This window comes from Leucoraja erinacea, chromosome 1 (assembly GCF_028641065.1).
Source record: "Leucoraja erinacea ecotype New England chromosome 1, Leri_hhj_1, whole genome shotgun sequence".
Classification (NCBI taxonomy): domain Eukaryota; kingdom Metazoa; phylum Chordata; class Chondrichthyes; order Rajiformes; family Rajidae; genus Leucoraja; species Leucoraja erinaceus.
In genome coordinates, this window is record NC_073377.1 from 102,776,240 (window position 1) to 102,802,283 (window position 26,044).

General features: G+C 42.5%; 1 protein-coding gene across 1 annotated transcript; it reads left to right on the forward strand.

The window, feature by feature from the left end:
• Window positions 1–2,227: 2,227 nt before the first annotated feature.
• LOC129700171 (interleukin-8-like) lies at window positions 2,228–11,234 on the forward strand. The gene is made up of 4 exons (XM_055640432.1): window positions 2,228–4,646; window positions 6,650–6,779; window positions 6,991–7,064; window positions 9,393–11,234. The coding sequence occupies exons 1-4, from the start codon at window positions 4,586–4,588 to the stop codon at window positions 9,425–9,427; spliced, it is 300 nt and encodes a 99-aa protein (XP_055496407.1). The 5' UTR covers window positions 2,228–4,585; the 3' UTR covers window positions 9,428–11,234.
• Window positions 11,235–26,044: the final 14,810 nt, after the last annotated feature.

A 26,044-nucleotide genomic window follows, 5' to 3' on the forward strand; every position in this document is an offset into this window, starting at 1 on the left:
AGGTAATGGAAATATTAAATGCAAAGTTATTAACTTTAACTTAACTTCTGCCGTTAGTGCCGGACTGTCAGCCGATCATGCGCAGTTGGGGGCTATGGCTTAGTGGTGGAATATTGCATTGGGGGACCAGGCCACCCATGTGACAAAGGGACCCATTGGGTCCCACTTAGTCTAGTATCCACTATTTCCCCTTTACTGCTTCCCTCCAGATAAACAATCTTGACCCAAAACATCCACTGCCCATTTCCCACTGATGTTGCCTGACTCACTGGATTCCTCCTGCAGCTCCCTATTTAGCGTTTATTGTTTTGGCATTTGCTGAATTGAAACTGCAAACAAATAAATGATAATTTCGAACATTCACAAATATACATCTGACACAGCATCTTTTTACAACTATAAGATCGAGATTGTAAGCGTCAAATATGTATTTACGATACCTAATGTTAGTTTGCTAGAGGTTGTCACATTTCTTGTAACTCATGTGTTTTAGTCCGGGGATTGTTTCCTGTTTATTATAATCACCTGGATTAAAGCTAAATCTGTAAAATAAGTGTATCCCGGGCGCCAGTTGGAAAATGTGAAACTGAGTTACTGTGCAACCAATCTGAAAGTGTTTGTCTGGGAAAAAAATATCTGTGGTATTATATATATTTTGAACATCATCCGGGCTCTTGCTGACAGAACAAGTTACCTATCGATCACAAACATTTTTTTTCTCTGCCATTCAACAACAGAAATATACCAATTAACAGACACAGCAAAGAATAGTGTTATACTGGCTCTATTACCGAAATGTTTTCAAATTATTCTTTCAAATTCACTCAATAGAGCCAAACTGATTCCCAAATAGTAGCACAGGGAATACTGATGAAGCTGACAATTACTTACTGTTACTGCCTCTTCATTTCAGGTTGGAGTGACCAATTATTATCTTTAGATTTTGCCCAAAGTGCTGGATTAGCCGCCATGCAGGCGCTCTCTGTGGAATTCATTGCCACAGACGGCTGCAGATGCCAAGTCATTGGCTATTTTTAAAGTGGTGATTGATAGGTTCTTGGTTAGCATGGGTGCCAAAGGTGACAGAGAGAATGCAGGAGAAAAGGGTTGAGAGGGGAAAGCAGATCAGCCATGATTAAATAGGTTAACTGATGATGAGCATTTATCGACACTGGGCCTGTACTCGCTGGAGTTTAGAAGAATGAGGGGGGACCTTATTGAAACATACAGAATAGTGAAAGGCTTGGACACAGTGGATGTGGAGAGGATGTTTCTACTAGTGGGAGAGTCTAGGACTAGAGGTCATAGCCTCAGAATTAAAGGGTGTTCTTTTAGGAAGGAGATAGGAGATGAGGAGAAATGTCTTTAGTCAGAGGGTGGTGAATCTGTGGAATTCTTTGCCACAGAAGGCTGTGGAGATCGTCAGTGAATATTTTAAGGCAGAGTTAGATAGATTCCTGATTAGTACAGGTGTCAGAGGTTCTGGGGAGAAGGCAGGAGAATGAGGTTAGGAGGGAGTGATAGATCAGCCATGATTGAATGGCGGAGTAGACTTTATTGCCTAAATGGTCTAAATCTACTCCTATCACATTACCTTATGACCTTATGACTTTATGGAGCAGACTCGATTGGCCAAAGGGCGTAATTCTGCTCCTAATGATCTTGTGATCTTAAGACCCTCCTTATTATCTGCTCTGTCACTTCCATTCACAATCTGCCCAGTTTCATGGTGATCTCATTCTTCTGAACTCTGTTGCATATGAATAGTGACATATTGAGTTTAGTTTATTGTCACGTGTACCGAGGTACAGTGAAAAGCTTTTGCTGCGTGCTAACCAGTGGAAGGCAATACATGATTACAATCGAGGAATCCACAGTGTATAGTACATGATAAAGGGAATAACGTGAATAACGTTTAGTGCAAGATAAAGCCAGTAGAGTACGATGAAAGATAGCCTGAGGGACTACAATGAGATAGGTCGTAGTCCAGGGATGCTCTCTCGTTGTTGCTAGGATGTTTCAATTGCCTGATAATAGCTGGTAAGAAAATGTCCCTGAATCTGGAGGGGTGCGTTTTCACACTTCTATACGTTTTGCCCGATGAGAGAGGGAGAAGAGGGAGTGGCCATGGTGCGACTCGTCCTTGATTATGCTGCTGGCCTTGCCGAGGCAGCATGAGTTGTACATAGTGTTAATGGAAGGGAGGTTGTTTTGTGTGATGGTCTGGGCTGCGTCCACGATTCTCTATAATTTCTTATAGAAACATAGAAACATAGAAAATAGGTGCAGGAGTAGGCCATTCGGCCCTTCGAGCCTGCACCGCCATTCTATATGATCATGGCTGATCATCCAACTCAGAATCCTGTACCTGCCTTCTCTCCATACCCCGTGATCCCATTAGCCACAAGGGCTACATCTAACTCCCTCTTAAATATAGCCAATGAACTGTCCTCAACTACCTTCTGTGGCAGAGAATTCCAGAGATTCACAACTCTCTGTGTGAAAAATGTTTATCTCATCTCGGTCCTAAAGGATTTCCCCCTTATCCTTAAACTGTGACCCCTAGTTCTGGACTTCCCCAACATCAGGAACAATCTTCCTGCATCTAGCCTGTCCAACCCCCTTAGGAATTTTGTACGTTTCTATAAGATCCCCCCTCAATCTTCTAAATTCTAGCGAGTACAAGCCGATTCTATCCAGTCTTTCTTCATATGAAAATCCTGACATCCCAGGAATCAGTCTGGTGGTTCTGGATGGAGCTGTTCCCAAATTAAGCTACGATGCATCTCGATCAAATGCTTCTATGGTAACTTACGAAGGCTTACAAAGCCATTTCTTCTATCTTTTAAAGATAGTAAATCACTGTCGCCCTTTGCAAATGCTGAGCAAACACACCATAATATAAATTACATTAAATTGAAAGACATTTCCTGTAAACCTCAAACATGACATCCTTTATTGATATTCACTTTCACAATATGGTGGAAAGTACCTCTGTTTAAAATACATTGAAAAATTCAACTATTAGATCTGTTTCTTCTCTAAAATGTCAACAAGCATCTTATTCCAAAGAACACTGGAAGTGCTGGAGTAATTCAATGGGCCAGGCAGCATCTACAGTTTCTTGTCTCCACCTTAGACTTTGTCATATCAATAATCAACTGTCTAACACTAATAGTAACACTATCCATACTTACCTTTGTAAAAGAAAATCCCTTGCTTTTGACTTAATTGGGTAAATTTAAATGCATTTATGTGCATTAAGTGTTTGCAAATAATTTCAATTGTTTTGTTAATTAAAAAATTGAAGCTGAAGGGAGGCCTGATGGAAATGTATCAAGTTGTGAGAGACATAGACAGGATGGACAGTCAGAGCCTGGGTCCCAGTTTGGAGATATCAAAAATAGAGGGCATAATTTTAATGTCAGAGGGGGAACGTCTAAAAGGATGTGGGGGCGTTTTTTTACACTTATTATGGTGGGGGCCTGGAATGCATTACCAGGAGTGGTGGTGGAAGATTTTAGATACGCACATGAAAAGGTAGAGACGTGTAGGAAAGAACTGTAGATGTGAGTTTAAAGCAAAGATAGACACAAAGTGCTGGAGTGACACAGCAGGACAGGCAGCATCTCTGGAGAGAAGGAATGGGTGATGTTCCAGGTCGAGACCCTTCTTCAGATATGGGTCACGTGCAGGCAGAGGATATTAACTTGCCATCATGTTGGGAACAGTTCCTGTTCTATGTTCTAAAAATAAAGCAATGTTATAATTTTTTTTTGCTTCTTTAATTTTTATTGATGATTGGATGTTTTCAATTGTAACCAAATATTTTTGCGGGCAAGGTTTGTTCAGACTGTGCCATTAGATGTGATCTATAACAGGCAACATCATTCTATCCTCATAACCTCATTGATTTGGTCAGAGTCAGCTGCTTGTAACAAATTTGTGCCAGGGTCCTACTTGAGCCATGGGGAGATTTAATGTAGAGTTGATCTGCAACAGTGGGGCACTCACCCAGGCTGTTATGTGGAGCACTATATAACCATGTTTTGGTTACCTGATCTTTAATGTGAAATGTATATCCCAGATTATTTAACCACTCCCTTGACTGAACCAGATGTTAAAGCTATTAGATTAGTTTGATTGCCTCTGAAACAATTAAAATGACCTACAATTATAGAATACTCAGGCACAATACAATGGATGCAAGAAACACAAAAATAGTTTCTGGAAGTGCAATCACAGCAAAGCAGATGAGGAGCAGTTTAAGGTCTTCTCAAAATGTTTAGATAGTTCAAGATAACTCATCCCATCCTCTGCATGGAGTGATTTTCCGTGTGGATTTTACATAGCGATGAAAGACAGAATAGTTAAAGTTTGCTTTACTCAAGTTTGGGAAGTTCCTCAGGAGTTTCCCTCTTTGACAAAATTCACCTCCAAACATTGTGCAAATTGAAAGTGGAAGAGGTCAATAAAAGGGATTTCAGTGCACCACTCTTCAGTCAAACACCAACAGAGAGGAAGGACAGAGTCGTGGACAAACAGAGGATTCCTCAGCAGAGGACGAATCAACAGTGAAGTAAAAATGAGCAGGACATCTACCATGGCAATTCTGCTTCTGCTTCTGTGTGCCTTTGCTGCTCATGGTAGGTTGTGATTTGTTTTACGTCTCATTGCTCTGGGATGTGGCAAAGAATGTTGTAACTGAGTTCATCTTGGTTTTTTGACTCCAAGTTCATGCCGCTATTTAGACATGTAAAGTTATTTGGAAAATATCATTTAAAAAAATGTTCAATGTATTTTTATCAGAGGTACTTTTCACCATAAAGTGAAGGAACAGGTCAATCAAAGATATTATGTTTGAGATTTACCGGAAATGTCTTTCCCTTTCTAATTTATATTGTAAGCGTTTGGAATTCAATGCTCCACATTTGCAGAGGGTAAAAACAATGTACATCTAAAAGAAAGAAAAATGTCTCTGTAAATCTTCAAATAATTTAAGCAAATAATTTTGGACTGATAATAATTATGCAACTACTTGTGCATAGTTATTCTCATTGAATTATAATGGCAGCCGGCTGATTTAAACTTCACAGCATGAATACAATTACAGCCAAAAATGGTGAGAAATCCTAAATGATTTAATCAACATTCTCCCATTTTTCAAAGTGGTTGTTATTTCCATGGAGTCACTCATTGAATAAAGTCTTAGAGAAAGGCAGGATAAAAAACATAGACTCAAGAGCTCGAAATAGGATATTCAGTTCCTCAAGCCTTCTCTGCCGTTCAGTTGCACAAAAATCTCTTCTTTCAATTATAATCAATAATTGGGTATTGAAGGAGGGATTTCTGAAAGAGAAGCCACTCCTGGTTTACAAAAAAAGCATAACGTATTGGAGTCACTCAATGGGTCAGACAGCTTCTTGTTTACTAACCCGAAACGTCATCTATTCATGTTAAATTAAATTGAATCTGTTCTCTAGAGATGCTAGCTGACCTGCTGAGTTACTGCTACAGAGTAGAACTGTTTGACTGAAGAAATTCATTTTCAGCCAAAGACCAAATTAAGACAATGTAAGCCATGATGTATCAATAAGAATATTGCTGAAGCTATGTTTGTGGTGCACCAGAAATACATTTAAAGCAACTTTTTTTTATCATATCCACACTCAGTCTTATCTCAGTCAAGTAGATAGGCTGAGTTCTTCCAATATTCCTATTTTTGGTTCAGATTCCAGTAGCTGCAGTTTTATTTGTTTATCTTTAAAGATTGTGTCTCGCACATTGTCCATTTAAACTAGGGACCACAGGTTTCCCGGCTCTATCTTCCTTCAAAAGAAATAAGTTATTTGAAGAAAATCCGAGGATGAGGATTCATATATACTTTGATAGGAAGTGATTAATGGAAGACTCAGAATAGTTTTGCTAAAGGGAGAAGATCAACTGATCAACTTGATTGAATGTTTAAGACATTACATAATGTATTGATGAGGGCAGTGCAGGTTGACAAGGCTGCTGAATAGGTCCCCAATGGGAAATCGGGCCCAAAACTCACACGCCCAGCACCACCATGCTGAAACAGACTCAACCACGGGAAATGATTGCCCAGTGGACAGAGCGAATCATACAAGGATTTTCTCAAAGCCTCCTTGACAATGTGATGGGGAGAGTTCAAGGCATGCATTTCTTGTTAGAATGAAGGGCATTTCTTGTTAGAATGAACAGCCCCTTAAGGCATCCTGGATGTTGAACGAAATTGAGGTTTTGGTCAGGAAACAAAAAGAGGCATGTGTGGGTGTAGGCAGCTGGGATCAAGTGTATCCCTGGAGGAATGTAGAAGATTGAGGAGTGTACTTAAGAACAAAATCAGGGCAAAAGGGGCCATGAGATGGCTCTGCCAGTTCAAGAAGAATCCAATAATAATTTATGTATTTTAAGGGAAAAGAGTAATCAGAGAGAGAATAAATTCCCTCAGAAACCAAAGTGGTCAACTATGTGTGGAGCCTCAGGAGATGGGAAAGCGAATGTCCAAATTCTGCATCATTATGTTTTAATATCAGACAGTGTTTCAGCAGTGCACTGATTACTAATATCTAAGAAGTGAATTGAGTATAATTCCAATGAATACAGCCATAATATCCATTCACAGGTATTCCCACCTTAAAAATCCAAAGACGTTGTCAATGCATTCAATCAACCTGGAAATTTATTCGCCCGAAGTTCATGAAGAGCATTAAATATATTCCCAGAGGTTTGAACTGTGAGAGCCTGGAGATAATGTGAGTCTTCACATTACATTTGAATCAAAGGAGTAACCCCTCCACCCGCTTTTGTATTAATGTGTGTTCTTTATTTAAATTATTTTTAATGAAATCGTGTTGAAGCAAATCCTAACAGCTTTCTTTCTAATTTTTGCTGAAGCCTCTGCCTTTCAGAGGAAGGCATTCAATTTCTGTGGATTAGATTCTAAAATGTATCTTCTTTTCACAGAGTCAAGATGAAAAGTGGGAAAAAAATCTGTGTGAATCCCCGTGCCAAATGGTTGAAGGCCATCTTTAAGGCTGGTTGGTATTCCAATGTATTTGAAAGATTTTTCAGGATTTGAATGACACTGATAGGGCCTACATTTAGTCACCATCCCTAATTGTCTTTGGGATAATGCCGATGAACCTTCCTCTTGAACTGTTGCGGTTCTCAGATGAAGGTGCTCCCATCTTTGCCATGATAGGAGGTTGCAGGATTAAGATTCAACACCAATGATTGATTGAGGAAATATTCCAAAATGAGATGGTATTGGACTTGGAGAGGAAGCTGCAGATGATGTTGTCCCCATGTGTTTACTGCCTTTGTCCCTGCAAGAGAAGTTACAGGTTTGGAAAATGCTCTTAGTGTCCGAGGTGAGTAGCTGTAATGCATTTTGTTAATGGTACTCACTGCAGGGATAGGTTATTATTGAAGGTGGTAAAGAATGCCAAGTTGGTGGATGTTGTTGAGTTGCTTGAGTGTTGTTGGAGCTAACACAGGCAAAGGGAGAGGATTCTATTATGCTCCTGGCTTATGCCTTGTAGACGGTGACTAGGCTTTGGGGTGCAAACATCTGAGATACCTGCTGAAGGGCACCCAGCCTCTGATCTGTTCTATTAGCCACAGTAGTTATGTAGCTAGTCGAATTCAGATCTGGCTGTAATGTTTGAGACCATGTAAGGCCCTGTTGTGACTAGCACAAGCAGAAGGAAAACACGTCCGACATCTTGTAAGGATGATTTATTCTGCCCCACCCACGGACACTTCTCCAAGGTCACCTGCTCTCGATCACGAGGCACAGCCCTTTATATTAAAGGGGCACTGGCATTTTTGTGTACCTTCGATAGTTACTATGGTCGGCATGGACGTGGTGTTTCATCAGGACCTGGTTCTTTTTAATATTAATTTTTTTAATTAATTTAGAGATATAGCGCGGTTACAGGCCCATCAGCCCAGCAAGTCCGCGTCAACCAGCAATCCCCGCATATTAACATTATCCTCCACACACTAGAGACAAGTTACTTTTATACCAAGCCAATTAACTTACAAACCTGTATGTCTTTGGAGTTGAGGGGGTAACCGAAGATCTTGGAGAAAACCCACGCGATCATGGGGAAAACATACAAGCTCCTTACAGACAGCACCCATAGTCGAGATCAAACCCAGGTCTCTGGCGCTGAAAGCACTGTAAGGCAGCAACTCTACCGTTGTGCCACTGTGCCGCCCCACTTGTGTTGTATGTTTCTATAATTCTATGGTTCAATGAATTGATTGAGTAAAGTTATGGTTAGTAGTGATATTATAACATGCATAATTGCATGGCAGATCAAATGCATGGCAGATGCAGCAAATGCATGGCAGATGCAGTATAATGTGGATAAATGTGAGGTTATCCACTTTGGTGGCAAAAACAGGAAAGTAGATTATTATCTGAATGGTGGCCGATTAGGAAAAGGGGAGATGCAACGAGACCTGGGTGTCATGGTACACCAGTCATTGAAAGTAGGCATGCAGGTGCAACAGGCAGTGAAGAAAGCGAATGGTATGTTAGCATTCATAGCAAAAGGATTTGAGTATAGGAGCAGGGAGGTTCTACTGCAGTGGTACAGGGTCTTGGTGAGACCACACCTGGAGTATTGCGTACAGTTTTGGTCTTCTAATCTGAGGAAGGACATTCTTGCCATAGAGTGAGTACAGAGAAGGTTCTTCAGACTGATTCCTGGGATGCAGTACTTTCATATGACGAAAGACTGGAGAGACTCGGCTTGTACTCGCTAGAATTTAGAAGATTGAGGGGGGATCTTATAGAAACTTACAAAACTCTTAAGGGGTTGGACAGGCTAGACGCAGGAAGATTGTTCCCGATGTTGGGGAAGTCCAGAACAAGGGGTCACAGTTTAAAGATAAGCGGGAAATGTTTTAGGACCGAGATGAGAAAAATATTTTTCACACAGAGAGTGGTGAATCTCTGGAATTCTCTGCCACAGAAGGTAGTTGAGGCCAGTTCATTGGCTATATTTAAGAGGGAGTTTTATGTGGCCCCTGTGGCTAAAGGGATTAGGGGGTATGGAGAGAAGGCAGGTACAGGATACTGAGTTGGATGATCAGCCATGATCATATTGAATGGCGGTGCAGGCTCGAAGGGCCCAATGGCCTACTCCTGCACCTATTTTCTATGTTTCTATGTTTCTATAATTGTTGGGACAGATGGGAGAGACTCTCCTGCTTTCTCAATGTGTTTCATCAGCAGTGATGATATTTCTCAGCTTATATAAAGTACCGTTTTATCTCACCTTGTAATGTATTTACTGAACATATCGTGAGGTACATTATAAATGAGAAAATTGAAAAATGATTTTATTTTTCAGGCTTTGGACCCAAAACTAAGAAATTAATCGATTGAACTCAATTCCACTTCTGGATCACCTCAACTATTACAAATGATGCAACTGAACGCTTCGCTCTATAACTTCTGAGAGCTTGTTCTACAATTTCCTACTTTGTTTCTAATATTTCCACTTGTCAAAGCATGATGTCTACACAATACGATTTTAATAAGATATTACTAATTAAGTTCGCTATTTACATAAACTTCTTGAAATGGCTGCAATATTTCCCACGGTATATTTTATGTGGATTTTATCAAATTATTAAGTTGTTATTCAATTTGCTTGCTATTGGCAATAAATGCTGGCTTGTCAATGAGAGGGATCCCACAGAATTGATAAATAAATGAATAATCTGCATTAATTTTAAGAATTATTTTTATTTCTCTGCATTTTTAGTTTAAATAAAAATAATTGTGTTTGTGATATTTTAAAATCTGGTTTGTTTTAGTTCTTGTGTTAAATTGCTTGATATTAAAGTTAATGAGTTTCATGGATGACATGTTCAGCATGGACTTGATGGACTAAAGGGTCTATTTCCATGCTGTACCTCCAAACTGAAAATGAAACATGTAGCTATTTGGCATAATAAACATTCCAAGATACTTAATAGGAATACAGACAGACAAACATGACATTATAATGTAAAGAGATTATGATCAAAGTTTTGGTGAATCTGAAAGTAATGCCTTGAGGAGATGAAAGGAGAGAAATAAAAAGGTTTAAAGTATGAATTCCAGAACTTACAGGTTTGGTAATATAGGGACCCACCTAAAACGTCACCTATCAATTCCCTTCATGGAGTAGCACAGTTGTTTCTAGATACCCAGTTTCCATCCTGACTACAGTTGCTGTCTGAATGGAGTTTGTACTTTCTCCCTGTGACCGCGTGGATTTTCTCCGGGTACTTGGGATTCCTCCCACACTCCAAAAATGTGCAGGTCTATAGGTTAATTGGCTTTGGTAAAATTATAAATTGACCCCAGTGAGTAGGTACCTTCCTTCAGTAGAAGTTGCGATTATTGTGGTACGCAAAAGGGAAAGATGATAAAGCACACATACCAAAATCCTGTACTTACAGCGGCAGAAGTCTGCAGGAACTGGAGGACAGAGATGTGCGGGGCAACCGTCACCGTTCCCGTTGGAAACCAGCACCAGTGCATCGCTAATGATTTCAACGATGATGAATGAATGCAGGATAGTGCAAGTATGGGGTGATCGCTGGTCGATCTGGACTTGATGGGCCAAAGGGCCTGTTTCCATGCTGTTTCACCAAAGTCTAAAGTAAAAATTTCGTTATTTCAACACTTTGCGTTTTACTCGATTCCAACATCTATAGTTTCTTGTGTGGCCATCAATTGATTGCTGATGAAAACCAGGAATCCTCAGACAGTCAGAAAAAAGAAGACAGACATTGAAGAGTTATAATCGTGGAGATTGATAAAAAATACGTCTATTGATGCTCCTGAACACATCATCAGTGATGTAAACTGGGGTCATTGGGTCTTTCAACATCAGATTCCCTCACTCAGGCGACCCAGTCATGGTTGACCTGACCACGACTTGTGTTCAGGTGGCATTTGCTCCTCCCATGGACCTTCTCTCCTGATCCAGAGCCATCTCGAGGCCTTCTCCGCTGCCTCTGTGGTGTTCTTGATGGCTCTTCTCCTCGCCACTCCCTTGATGCCCAGTGCACTCAAGGCTTTGTAGAGCAATTACCCTGCAAAGCCTCTGCAGCCAACCATGATGGGCATACACCTTGCCTTCCAGCCCTGCTTACGGCAGTCTATGACCAGTTCTTCATACTTGGTCATCTTCCTCTCGTGGGCCTCTAGTATGCGGGCACACACACTAACCACATCCACACACACACATACTAACCACATCCACACACACACACACACACACACACACACACACACACACACACACACACACACACACACACACACACACACACACACACACACACACACACACACACACACACACACACACACACACACACACACACACACACACACACTAACCATTCCCCTAGATATTATAAATATTATTAATATTTTTTACCCCACCCCCCCGCTCCTTTTACCCCATCCCCCGACCTATCCACTCACGCATAGCCCCCAACAGCGCAGGTGTGGCTAGAGAGGGAGAGTGTGTGTGTGATATAGGGTTAGATTCATAATTCTGTTAGTTCATAATTCTTGTTAAAGAATAAAATTTGACCGGTAATTTTCTTTTTTTAATGTTTTTTAAATCATTTCTTTTTAATTTCTCATATGCTGTGTTTGAGTTGATTTTGTAGTAACCGGAACCTACCCGACCCGACTCGCAGTGTAATCAACGTTGCGGGGGAACAGTTTGTGTGTGTGATATAGGGTTAGATTCATAATTCTGTTAATTCTTGTTAAAGAATAAAATGTTTATAAATTTTGACTGGTAATTTTATTTTTTAATGTTTTTTAAATCATTTCTTTTTAAATGGCTCATATGCTGTGTTTGAGTTGATTTTATATTACACTTGCACTCTGTAATTTATTCATCTAATCACACTGTTCACAACTGCAGTATTTGGGAAAATAATAGCAATATGAAGATTCCAGTTGCTCTGGCCCTGGAATGTTACTGAATGTTTTTGTGTCTATGGAGTTGTTTCTCAACAATAAAATGGGTCTGGTCTTCCCAATAGCCAGAGAGTGGAATGAGATCTGTCTGTAAATGGTGGGGTTATCTAAATTAAGTATTTCACAAAATTAAATTTTTTTAAGCAAGATTTACAAATGATGTATAACTTAAGGATGGTTTTATTTAGCGAGCATACAACTGATTAGATTGTGCTGGAAAGAACACACATACATGAATGTGATATAGATGTATATAATAATATAACACACACATTTACATTTCTTCCGATTTTTATATCCAATGATGAACTTTATTTCAGACTAGACAAGGGACAACATGAAATAAAAAAAACATTGTAAACCTCCCTGCAACTTCACTTAGGTGGCTCAGCCATGCTGATCCAAGCCAGACTCCCCACACGCTCTGGAAGGAACATCGTTTTGCTTTTATTGCAATTTATTTCTCTTTTTAACACTGAATATCTGATAGCGACACATTAGCAGCATATGGTACCAATATTGCACCAACCCACTCAATTTTAAATAATTCATAATAGAAATCCATTAACATGGTTAACACTTTATTTCTGACATGCATAGTAAGATTTACATAATTCACATTATTCTGTGCGCGAGATATACAGGGTTGCAGTGTTCAGCATATCAGCTAACCAGTGAAAGTGATGTACAATTCAACGTATGTAACACAATGATAGCTCCACCCGTACTTACACCAAAGAGCAAACGTTCAACGTAGATACAATAATCAATAAATCACCATTTGCATTGTTTTGCGCAGCTAACAAATCACAACTTCACACAATGTACATAAGACGGCAGTTATCTGACAAATACTCTGCAGTTTGGTGTAGGAGATCATGTTTGCAAGTATTCTGGACACACTGTCGACATCTGAAATTACAGAAAATATCATGCAGTCAATATGGTCTTATTCTGCATTAAATAACTCTTGATAAGATTTTTACAAGGATGTTGCCATGAGGCAACTAGTACTCCTACACCTATTCCAGCACTACCTATATGGCATCAAGTTGGCAAAAGGGGAAGTACAACGGGATCTGGGGTTCCTTGTACATCAGTCTATGAAAGTAAACATGCAGGTAATGGAGCAGCTGGGCTTGTACACTCTGGAGTTTAGAAGGATGAGAGGGTAACATATTGAAACATATAAGATTATTAAGGGCTTGGACCCACTAGAGGCAGGAAGTTGTTGGGGAAGTCCAGAACCAGGATTGTTTAAGAATAAGGAGTGAGCCATTTAGAACGTAGACGAAGAAACACTTTTTCTCCAAGAGAGTTGTGAGTCTGTGGAATTCTCTGCCTCAGAGGGCAGTGGAGGTAGGTTCTCTGGATGCTTTCAAGAGAGAGCTAGATAGGGCTCTTAAAAATAGCAGTCAGGGGATATGGGGAGGAATGGGAGGAACGGGGTATTGATTGGGGATGATCAGCCATGATCACGTTGAAAGGCGGTGCTGGCTCGAAGGGCCAATTGGCCTACTCCTGCACCTATTGTCTATTGTCTATTGAGGCCTCAACTGTATCTGAGACAAAGGGGAGCACCCAGCTCTAAGATCTGAACTATAGTGAAAGTTCGGGCAGACCTAATAAAATTCTCAGTACAAAACAGAGTCAATATGTTCTTATTCTGCATTAAATAAAACAGAGGTAGAAAGAAAATGCTCTTGAGGAGAAGATTTTTACAAGGATGTGGCTATGAGGACTCGTCTATCTGAGCTCTATGATCTAACTACACTGAGAGATTGAACAGGCTAAATATAATTTTCAATATGCCACAGAAGTAATAAATAAAAGCAAGATGGCGGAAGCAAGATGGCGGAGGATGGTTACTGAAATGGGTCCTATAAATATCCATTAATCTGCCCATGACCATACTACATGTTTTTCGTAGGAGTAGGCCATCTTGCTCCGCTATAGGATCTTTGAGGCAGAGGGCAGAGGGCAGAGGACAGAGGGCAGAGATAGGGGTAGAGGCAGGGCAGAGGGCAGATATAGGGGTAGAGGCAGGGCAGAGGGCAGAGGGCAGAGGGCAGAGGGCAGAGGACAGAGGCCAAGGGCAGAGGGCAGAGGCCAGAGACCAAGGGCAGAGGGCAGAGGGCAGAGGCCAGAGACCAAGGGCAGAGGGCAGAGGGCAGAGGCTAGAGGGCAGAGGGAGGAGGGCAGAGGGCAGAGGTAGGGGTAGAGGCAGGGCAGAGGGCAGATGTAGCGGGCAGAGGCTGAGGACAGCGAAAGGGAAGCGACAGAGGCAGAGAGCGGCAGCAACCTCCCCACCATGCGCCGACACCAGAACCCCGAGCAAGGCGGTGAGGGGGCGAGGGGGTGAGGGGGTGAGGCTGAGAAGGGGCGAGACGGCGAGGGGGCGAGCAAGTGAGCGAGTGAGCATCAACCAAAGGACCGCGAGTTGGGCTGCCGCAGTCTTCAGCTATGATCTTGGGTCTTCAGTTGACAGTCCAATTTCAACTCCAGCTGCGTCTTTTGAATAATGGGGGGAGGTGGGAGGGTGACGTCACTCACAGCGCAAGGAAGAAGGCATGCAGACCCATTGTGACGTCATCAGTGAAAGACAGTCATTTTTAAATACAAAGCTTTGTCAAGTTTTTGAACATTTTCATTAATAACAAGAAATAAAGCATTAAATATTCAGATAAGGCAATTTTGGACTCCAGGGGAAAAATGTCTACCAGAATATGTAAAAATGTTACCATTACCACGTCATTTTTTCACGAAGATGTGATCGATCACACACACACACACACACACACACACACACACACACACACACACACACACACACACACACACACACACACACACACACACACACACACACCACACACACACACACACACACACACACACACACACACACACACCACACACACACACACACACACACACACACACACACACACACACACACAAGATCAGAGTTTTATAAGTAAAGAGATGAAGAAGTCTGAAGAAGGGTTTCGGCCCGAAACGTTGCCTATTTCCTTTGCTCCATAGATGCTGCTGCACCCGCTGAGTTTCTCCAGCACTTTTGTGTACCTTTGAATAGTCGTAGTTTGATCTAAAGAAGATAATTGAAGACTTTAAGTTAAAGGAGATTTAAACATTCCTCATTCAGAGATTTACCATTTTAAAGGAAACATTTAACATCAACAATAAGTCATTGGGTTTGTTCAGAGTAAACAGCACATGAGCTATAAACTCATTGTGGGTTTTTGCTATTGACCCACAAGAAGTTTATTTTCACCATCAAAAATCGAGGAGAGAGTTGGCTGTCAAGTTAAATATATTGGAAAACAATCGAATTCACATCAGCAATACAATAAATTCCACATATCTTGTGTTCGGGGAGTAAACACTAAATAGGGCACAGGCTTGCAAAGAGAGAGTATTCTTCTATTTTTTTTACTTCATTATCCATCAACAATTGAAAAGCAATTTTATTTGCATAGACAATGGGATAATCTCCACACATGAAGAAGAGGGATTGTTACTCTGGATCTGTTCATCTTACTTCCTTTTCGCCGTGTGCTTAACATTGTAGGCCAACACAAAATGCTGTATCTACTTGTGGAGATAAGATGTGTGGATACACGAGTGCCCAAGGACACTTATGTAACAACAGTAAAGTGCCATGCTCACCAGCATTCGTGAATGGTCTGGCCCATGCTTGACATGGCCTGTGGAAAGGTCCTGCTTGGAAGCATTCAAGTACTTCCCCTTGTTTACATTCTGCCCATTTCACATCTGCTGAATTACTCCAGCAATTTGTGTCCTATTTTGTAAACCAGCATGTGTAGTTCCTTGTGTCTGCCCATTTCATTGTGTATCTGTCTTGATGACAACGCAGGCCAAGCAATAATGAATCAGCACAATTTTGTTTGTGTTTCTTTTCCGCTTCCCACAAATATAACTAAAGCTACTCTCAGCTATACCTTTCTTTATAATGGCATGAATTTTGCAATCCTGCTCCTGCTGATCTCTGAGGTAAGTTTCTACCTAGTTTCTTTGCTTTCTTCCTGTGAACCTGCCTGGAGAAGCTACATTAACCTCTGCAATGAAACTCTATGGCACAGTAAAACCTTCAATTTAAAATATCCATCACAAAATTCCTATTGAGGAGAAAGGAGTTGAGCAGAGTTGAGTTGAACCTTGCCCATGAAACAAACTTTCTCTAGAATGTAGTGTCATACAATAAAGTTCAAAAGCTATTAAGAAGCACGGAAACAACAAAAACCTTGCAAAAACACATTTAAAAAGATATTCAAAAATTTAACCAAGTCAATTAATTTAAAAAAATGTTCAAGGTAGTTTATATTATGGAACTGATTAACAGAATAAAATGGTTTCTCAGTATATTTAACTTAATGAAGATTACTTACGAAATGAAAGGCATTTTTTCAACATAAGGCTTGATTGGAGGATGCCACTGCTAAAACTAACAGGGCAGATGTTCTGTTGCTCTGAGATTGTCAGCCATATGCTCCATGCTCATTTCTTCCAGAGTGAGGGAGGAAAGTTTTAATCGGAACCTGAGGGGTAAGATTTTCACACAAAGAGTGGTGTGCATATCGAACGAGCAGCTGGGGGTGATAATTGAGGCAGGTATGGAATGTTTAAGAAACATTTGAACAGGTACATGAATAGGACAGGTTTAGAGGGATATGGGCCAAACGCAGGCAGGACTGCAGTAAGCAGGACATGTTGGCCGGTGTGGGGAAGTTGGGCCGAGGGGCCTGTTATCACTCTGTTAGAATCTCTTGCTTTTGTGATCCATGTGTAGGGTTGCTCCCAGTTGATAGACAGCAAGACATTTACCTCTACCTTAGGAATGCCAGCAATCTTGCTCACCATTCATATGACAGTCTATGGCTGTCTATTTATAAAAAATCAATATTATTCAGAATCTGTCAAAAGATGAAAATAATATTTCCCATATTTCCATAAAACCTGAAGGTCATTCAGCCCATCGCTACTGTCCCTTTGAGCATTCCCATCCCCTCCATTCCTTCACTTATTTCCTAGTGAACTGTTCTCTCTCACTTGACCATCAGCTAGCACCCCGACAAAAAGTCTCGAACCTGAGAAAACATAACTCTTTGTTTCTTTGCACAGATACTGTCAGACATGCTGAGTGTTTCCAGCATTTTCTCTTTTACAGATTTTCAGCATCAGCAGTGTTCCTTTACTTTCATTGAGTTGGAATGAAACCACGAGAGAATCATCAACATGTTGACAGTGGTGAAATAAAATAGTGAAAGTAATCAGCCAGTTTATAGAAGGGAATCAGTAATAGCCGAAGGCATGAAACCGACTGACAATTAACAAATGATCAAAACCTTATTTGTATCCCTTTATAACATTATCTCATAAATTAATAACCTCCTTAAAAAGGTGTGAGCAACTGGTTTTAAACTTATTTAACATATCATTGGTGAGTTAGTTTGCTGGCTTTCAAGTATGGGCTCCCATTGTTTACTTTAACTTGTTCAACCTTAGAATTATGTTTAAGGAATCTTGATATCTACTTGTGTTAATACTAAAATGTCCACATGTTTTAGAAGAAAAACAAGATTAAAAAAAAGTCAGATCAGTTCCCTTTTTATGGAGACTTTCACTTTATTGAATAGTCATCATTTCTGATAAATTGATGTAATGCACTGCAACGGACCAGAATAATACAAGATTACGTAATGCAAAGAGTCGTAAAATATAAGTAGGCATTGCGAATGTGGAAAACAGAGTTTTTCACAGTATCACGGTATACAACAATCTTAAACCAAGCAATGCACAACCCTGACATAATTATCCAGAGCGGTGAACTCAAATCTACTGCAGCATTTGTGAACATAATTTGAACTCAGTTAGTTATGTAATGTTATGTAATAACACTTGGGTGGCACGGCCATGCAGGGGTAGAGTTGCTGTCTTACAGCGCCAGTGACCCGGGTTCGATCCTGACCACGGATGCTGTCTTTGCGGAGTTTGTACGTTTGTACAGGAATAGCAGATGCTGGTTTGAACCAAAGATAGACACAAAAAGCTGGAGGAACTCAGCGGGACCCAAAACTTCGCCCATTCCATCTCTCCAGAGATTCTGCATGTACCGGATGAGTTACTTCAGCTTTTCGTGTCTATCTTCAGGTTTGTAGGTTAATTGCCTTGGTAAAAGTGTCCCTAGTGTGTGTAGAATAATGTTAATATGCAGGGGTTACTGGTCGGCACAGACTCGGTGGACCAAAGGGCCTGTTTCCACGCTGTATCTCTAAACTAAACTAGAAACTTTAAATATATATATATAAATAAATTACATTAGTAGTGGTGTCCAGGAAATACTGGATTGTCACAAAAAAACATTAGGTGCACCAATGTTCTTCAAGGAAGGGAATCTCCTGTCTTCGTCCAATCTCACATATATGCCTCTAGACACAAGAAACGTGATTGTTTTTTTCAGTTGATCTTGACTGAGCAAGCCAGGCAGATGCATTCTGTTTTGCTTCAACAATATAGTAATGAAACCAGGCTGCTTATCAGATGGTGGTAGAGCAGTTGGTGCCACTGTCTTGCAATTCCAATGACCCAGGTTTGATCCTGTCCTTGCGGGTTTCCTGTGTGGAGTTTGTACATTTTCCTTGTGACTTCACCACCAACTTTCTTCCTGCCCTCAAATTCACAGATCATCTCTGACAACTTTCTCACTTGTCTTGACCCCTCAGTCTCAATCTCAGACTATCCACAGACATCTACTAAAACCCACTGTCTCCCACAGCTGTCCAGACTACATCCCACACTGTCCTGTTTCTTGCAGGGATGCCATCCCTTCATCACAGTTTCTCCATCTCCGCACTTTTGACCTCAAGGTTATTCTTTCCACTGAGATGTCTGTGATAGACAATAGACAATAGGTGCAGGAGTAAACCATCCGGCCCTTTGAGCAGGCACCGCCATTCAATGTGATCATGGCTGATAATCGCCAATCAGTACCCTGTTCCTGCCTTCTCCCCATACCCCCTGAATCTTTAAAGGCTCTATCCTCTTTTTTCAGGAAGCGCCCCCCCCCACACCCCCCCCCCCCACCCCCATAGTTGTGGATGGAGCCATCATCTGTGTATCTTCCGTTTCCTGCTCACATGCCTCCCACCCCCCCAGGCAGAACACGGATGAAGTTCCCCTGATCCTCACCTTTCACCTCATCAGCCTCTGCATCCACACCTTTCCACTTCCCACAAAGACCACTCTTTCCCTGACTCCTTTATTCTCTCAACCTACACACTCCCTTCAGTCCACCATCACCCCTCTCCCCATCTCCAGGCAACTACTCCCCACCCATTCACTAATCCTCACGCCTCCCTCCTCCCCATCATTCCCCCACCGGTGCTCGCCTCAACTTCCGTCCCCTCCCCTCCCACTCTCTGACCCCAACCCCCACCCTTGTCACATCTTCACCATCCCTCCTGACTTCCCCATTTCCAATATAGAACGGTCTGTTCTCAACAGAGGCCTCACCTACGTTTCCCTGCACCCCAGCTCATTGAGTCCTGGATCTTTTCTTCCGTCACCTCCGCCTCCCTGCCTGTTTCTATAGGAAGGAATCCTCACCAAGTAATGACCCCTTTCCTGTGGTATTATGCAATAATAGTGTAAGGCTGAGCAGAGGGGCACTAGGACCCTGTGTGCCAGAAGCCAGGTTCCAGTAACCGGATGTGACTGGAACCCAGGGTGTGGGCAGTTAGGGAGGCCTGGGCTTGCACACGAGGCTGCTGTTGCTTTTGCTGCTGTTGTACAGAGAGGCTAAATAAAGGTATACTCTGTTTACGTCGTCGTACGAGCCTTATTACAAGCATAACTCGACATGGTGTCAGAACTGGGAGACTTGTAAGCAAGAAAATAAATAAAGAAGAAGAGGACGGTGTATCGTTTTGGCGGGAAATAGGAGACGAGCTGGCAGATATGGCGCAACCTACACCAACTGCTACGTTCACAATACAACCTCCAGAGCCATTCGATTTTACCAAGCCTCAAGAATGGGAGAGTTGGATCAGGAGATTCGACCGCTTTCGGCTTGCAAGCAATTTAAACGCGACGTCGGCAGAAAACCAGGTGAACACGTTAGTGTATTGCATGGGCTGATAGAGCAGTGCTGACTGTGCACGATGGGCTGCTGCTGCGGGGCACGAGGCTCGTCATCCCATCAGCCTTACAAGGTGATGTGCTGCAGAGACTACACGAAGGACACCTGGGGGTGACAAAGTGCAGGGGCCGGGCCAAACAGACGGTATGGTGGCCAGGACTCAGCAGCCAGCTGAATGACATGGTGCTGAAATGTAGAACCTGCATCCAAGAGCGAAGGAACGTCAAAGAGCCGCTGATGCCAACGGAGATGCCAGACAGGCCTTGGCAAACCTTGGGAGCTGACCTATTCACGCTGAAAAACAAGACTTATCTGCTAGTCGTAGATTATTTCTCAAGATATGTGGAAGTTGCGCTGCTGTCACCCACAAGGTCCACAGATGTGGTGGTGCACCTGAAATCCATATTTGCTCGTCATGGAATTTGTGAATTTATTAAAAGTGACAATGGGCCCCAGTTCTCAGGTAGCCACTTTAAATCCTTTGCAGCAGAGTATGGCTTTATGCACATCACGAGCAGCCCCAGGTTTCCTCAGAGCAATGGGGAGGCGGAACGCGCTGTACAAACCGTGAAAAACCTGCTAACAAAGGCGTCAGACCCATATCTTGCATTGCTGGCCTACAGAGCAACCCCTCTACGGAACGGCTATAGCCCGGCCGAACTGTTGATGGGCGCCGCCTCCGCACTACAGTTCCTGCCCTTCCAACCCTGCTGAATCCAGTTTTGCCTGACTACAACGCGCTAGGGGCCAAAGAAAGGGAGAAGAGGTGGAACGACACAAGATCCTTTGACAAGAGGCACAGAGCGAGAAATCTGGAGCCACTAACACCTGGGGAGGATGTGTGGATCACCGATGCACGAGTCCAGGGCAAAGTGCTATCTACACACAATACCCCTCGCTCTTATATCGTCCAGGTGCCTCAGGGCACACTGAGGAGGAACCGGCAGCACTTGGTGCCGCTGCAGACCAACAGTGAGGTAGTCGACGCGGATGAGCCACCGGTGGGAGAAGAGCCAGCTCCACCAGACCCAGCTCCACCAGTGACAGCATCACCCAGCGGAGAGGGCCCCACCACAGAGACTGTGCGGACTAGGTGTGGGAGAGAGGTTAGAAAGCCGAAGAGATTTGATTTGTGATTTATTGATCTGTTTTCTACAATAAAGAGAAAGAGAGAGTGAAATGTGATGTGAAATTGTTCTGTAAACCTGTTACATTTACCTGAAACCTGAAAGAATAGTTCACAGTATGGGTAACGTGTAAGTTATTTTATTTCTATTTTGCATGCTTAGATCAGGGACAGGTCTTCCAGCAAAAGGGCAGAATAAACCCCTTAAGACCTGCAGAGACAAAGGTAGTCCACCCTTTGTTCTCAAAGAAAGGGAGATGTGGTATTATGCAATAATAGTGTAAGGCTGAGCAGAGGGGCACTAGGACCCTGTGTGCCAGAAGCCAGGCTCCAGTAACCGGATGTGACTGGAACCCAGGGTGTGGGCAGTTAGGGAGTTGCCTGGGCTTGCACACGAGGCTGCTGTTGCTATTGCTGCTGTTGTACAGAGAGGCTAAATAAAGGTATACTCTGTTTACGTCGTCGTACGAGCCTTATTACAAGCATAACTCGACATTTCCCATCTCCACCGGTCCCCCTCCTCTTGGACTCCCCTGGACGGCCTTGTACCCTCTCAAGACCTTTTATTTCTATCTGACAGCTTGAAATCAACCGTCTCAACTTTTCAATTCCCCTTATCTACTCTTAAATAAAAAAGTCTGAACAAAGGACTCAACCCGAAACGTCACCCATTCCTTCTCTCTAGAGATGCTGCCGGTCCCGCTGAGTTACTCCAGCATTCTGTGTCTATCCACATAAGACTTGCCAACCCTTTCTCCATCCCTTCACCTCACCTCTTTCTCCTGTAATCTCCGATCAACCACTATCAATCAAGAAAGGCCCAGACCAAAAATGTCATCCATCCATTTCCATCTTGACCCGCTGAGTTCCTCCTGCAGTTTGTGTTTTTGATCAATGAAATCAAATTGCTTTGCATTCAACTTTGTACCAATGTGTTATCCCCACCATGTGGAAATAAGTGGTATTGCAAGGAAGGGCTGGAAGTGAGATGTATTTCTGGAAAAGCTTTCACTATTACTATTGGAACATGGCACAAACAAAGGCTCAATTAAACATCAAGATATAAAAATGTAGTTAATATGAGATTTAAATTTCAATAGATATTTGAGAATTGACTGGCAGAAGGTTTAGAATAAAGGAGAATAAAGGGTCAGGTCGGGGGGAGTTCCCCCTGCCACGGGTACCATGTAATCCCGTGCTACCTGCTCCATGGTTGGATAGTCGGCAACTAAACCGTCTCCCCCACCTGGTTTGCCAGGTGAGGAGGGGGCTGTGGACCCCTAGCAGGACCAAAAACAAGACGTCAAAGGGAGGATGAGCTTCTAGCGATCCAACGGCCATCCTCACTTCAGTAGCAGTTACGATCACTGTCATACATAGCATTGTGAGGAATGATGATGAAGCACACACATCAAAATCCTATACTTCCAGCGGCGGAAGTCCGCAGGAACTGGAGGACAGATGCGTCCATCACCGTTCCGGTTGGAAACCCGCACCACTGCGTCGCTAATGTTTTCAACGATGATGAGAATAAAGGGGGCCTTTTCCGGTTGGCTGCTGGAGACTGGTGGTGTCCCACAGATGGGACCGCTAACTAGAGAGAGTGTGGGACCCCTCAGGAATCAAAGCGGTCAACAGGAAATGGGCAAGGTCCACAGGAAATTTCTACTCAGTATTTAACGAGGAGAAAGACAGGAGAATGGAGGAACTTGAGGGCAGTCGGTGTTATGGTCGAAGAGGTGCTGAAGGTACTAATGTGTATGAAGGTAGACCAATCTCCAGGGCCTGATCAGATATATACGAGGACATTGCAGGAAACTAGAGAGGAAATTGTGGGGCCCTGGTGGAAATTTCTGAGTCGTCCTTGAATATAGGAGAGGTGCCAGAAGCCTGGAGGGTTGCAAATGTGTGCCTCTGTTCAAGAAGGGCTGCAGGGAAAATGCTGGGATCTATAGGTCAGTGAGTTTAACATCTGTAGTCGTAAAGTTACTAGAGAGTGTTCTGAGGGATAGGATATACAGGCATTTAGATGCACAAGAACTGGTTAGGGATAGTCAGCATGGTTTTGTATATGGGAGGTCGTGTCTCACAAATCTGATTGAGTTTTCTGAAGACGTGACCAAAAAGGTCGATGAAGGAAGAGCTGAATATGTTGTATATATGGGCTTCAGCAAAGCATTCAACATGTTTCCACATGGTAGACTGCTGTGGAAGGTTAGACCACATGGGATCCAAGGAGGGATAGCTGAATGGATAGAAAATTGGCTTCATGGAAGGAAGCAGACGGTGATGGTGGAAGGTTGCTTCTCGGACGGGAGGCCTGTGACTAGTGGTGTGCCTCAGGATTCGGTGCTGGGCCCATTGACAAGACTATGGAGTTGGTGTGGACATAAGGAGGAGAGGAACACCCCTGTCTCCATCAATGTACTCCATCCAAGGAGTACAAATACTTTGTAGTGTACATGGACAGTAAACTGGACTGGTCCAGGAACGCTGAGGCCCTGTACAAGAAGGGACAGAGCTTTATGTACTTTCTGAGAAGGCTCTGAAAGGTACTGCAGATGTTTTACCAAATGGTGGTAGGCAGTGCCATCTTCTTCACTGTTGTGTGCTGGAGCAACAGGACGAAGGCTGCGGACAAGAATTGGATCAACAAACATCAAGGAGGCTGACTCCGTCTTGGGGGTGGTTGGATTTATGGGAGGTGGTCTTGGAGGGTAGGATGCTCATCAAACACCAGAGCATCCTGAACAAGCCTTTCCACTCATCACTTTAATTTCATGTTTCATGTATTTTGTGTTTTTACAACTGTTGGTGGTCAATGGGATAAAAAAAGTTCTATCGTATCTTATCGTATCATATAGTATCGTTACTGTTTGTCATCTATATGGATGATTTAGATGAGAACATACACGGCAAGATTAGTAAGTTTGCAGCTGGTACAAAAATGGGTGCAGATAGTGAAGATGGTTATGAAATATTGCAGCAGGTTCTTTATCGACTGAAATGTGAGGTGTTGCATTTTGGTAAGTCTAACATGGATAGGACCTATGCAGTGAATGGTAGGGCTCTAGGGAGTGTTGTGAGCAGGGGGATCTAGGTGTGCAGGTGCATGGTTCCTTGAAGGTGGAGTCGCAGGTAGATAGTGAATTCAAAAAGGCTATTGGCACATTGGCCTTGATCAGTCTTGAGTATTGAGTATAAAAGTTGGGAGGTCATGTTGTTGTTGTATAAGATGTTGGTGAGGCCACATTTAGAATATTGTGTTCAGTTCTGGGCACCATGTTATAGGGAAGATGTTGTCAAGCTGGAAATGGCACAGAGAAGATTTACAAGGATGTTGCCAGGACGTGACGGTCTGAGCTATAGTGAAAGGTTGAGGGACTCATTTCCTCAGAGCACAGGAGGATGAGGGGTGATTTTATAGAGGTGTATAAAATCATGAGAGGAATAAATCGGGTAGATGCCCAGAGTAAGTGAATCGAGGACCAGAGGATATAGATTTAAGATGAAGTGGAAAACATTTAACAGGAATCTGAGGGGTAACTTTTTCACACACAGGGTGGTGGGTGTATGGAACAAGCTGCCAGAGGTGGTAGTGGAGGCAGGGACTATCCCAATGTTTAAGAAACAGTTAGACATGTACATGGATAGGACAGGTTTGGAGGGATATGGACCAACGGTAAGAGGGTCCAGTGACTGTAGCTGGAACATATTGGCCGGTTTGGGCAAGTTAGGTCGAAGGCCCTGTTTCAACACTGTATCACTCTATGACTGTATGGCCCTGTAACAGGATAAACAAGAAGGACCTAGATGGTTTAGAAGAGAGTCGAGGAAAACTTGCTTTCACTATAAAAAGGGTTACGAGTTTGGTACTCACTGCATGAAAAATGGTTGGAGGTAGAGACTTTGATGACTTTTGAAGGACTGCATTGCAATGTATTGTTGCATTTTTCTGAGCTGGTAAGTTTCATTTAGTTAAGTTTAGTTTATTGTCATGCACCAAGGTACAATGATGAACACAAATGGTGGGTGTTTCCAACCCGGTTGTATAGGCAGTGGAATATCAAAGTAATTATCTTTTGTTCAGCTAGAATATGCTGCCTCTGTGCAGTAAAGATCTGTGATTTTGTGCCAGTGAAAAGGAGGATAGGTCTCACTCGAACAATATAAAATATTAACTTTTTACTTTCTTTTTACTTTTAAAATATTAACTTACTAAACGACAACTGGTTAGTGTTGTCTGGATTCTCAACAAAGTGCTGGAATATTCAGAGGAGTGCTGTCAGTTGAGATGTGCCCCCTCTGTCAACCACTGGACCGCACCCACAAATATTGAAGTAAACTACATAACAGTAACTACTGAAATGGTATTTAATATCCTGCTGATCCCTTTGTGGTTAAAGGGTAGAAAACCTTGACGTACTCTGTGTCCAACAAGATTCTTACAGGAGATTTTTCCACTAAGTGCTCTCCTGAATGTCACCTTGTGAATGAAGATCTTTTACCTCTTCAGTTCTGGTCTCATTCAAAGTGACAACACCCTTAACTTGTGCACTTACATCCAACCCCCCATTAAGTTGGATCAATATTGGGGGATGAGCAGTGAGTGAGAAGCATGTGTTGAATTATTCCAATCATGGCTTGATGGAAAAATGGCATTGCAGATTCCATAGTTCATAAGAAGTGAAGTCCACATTAT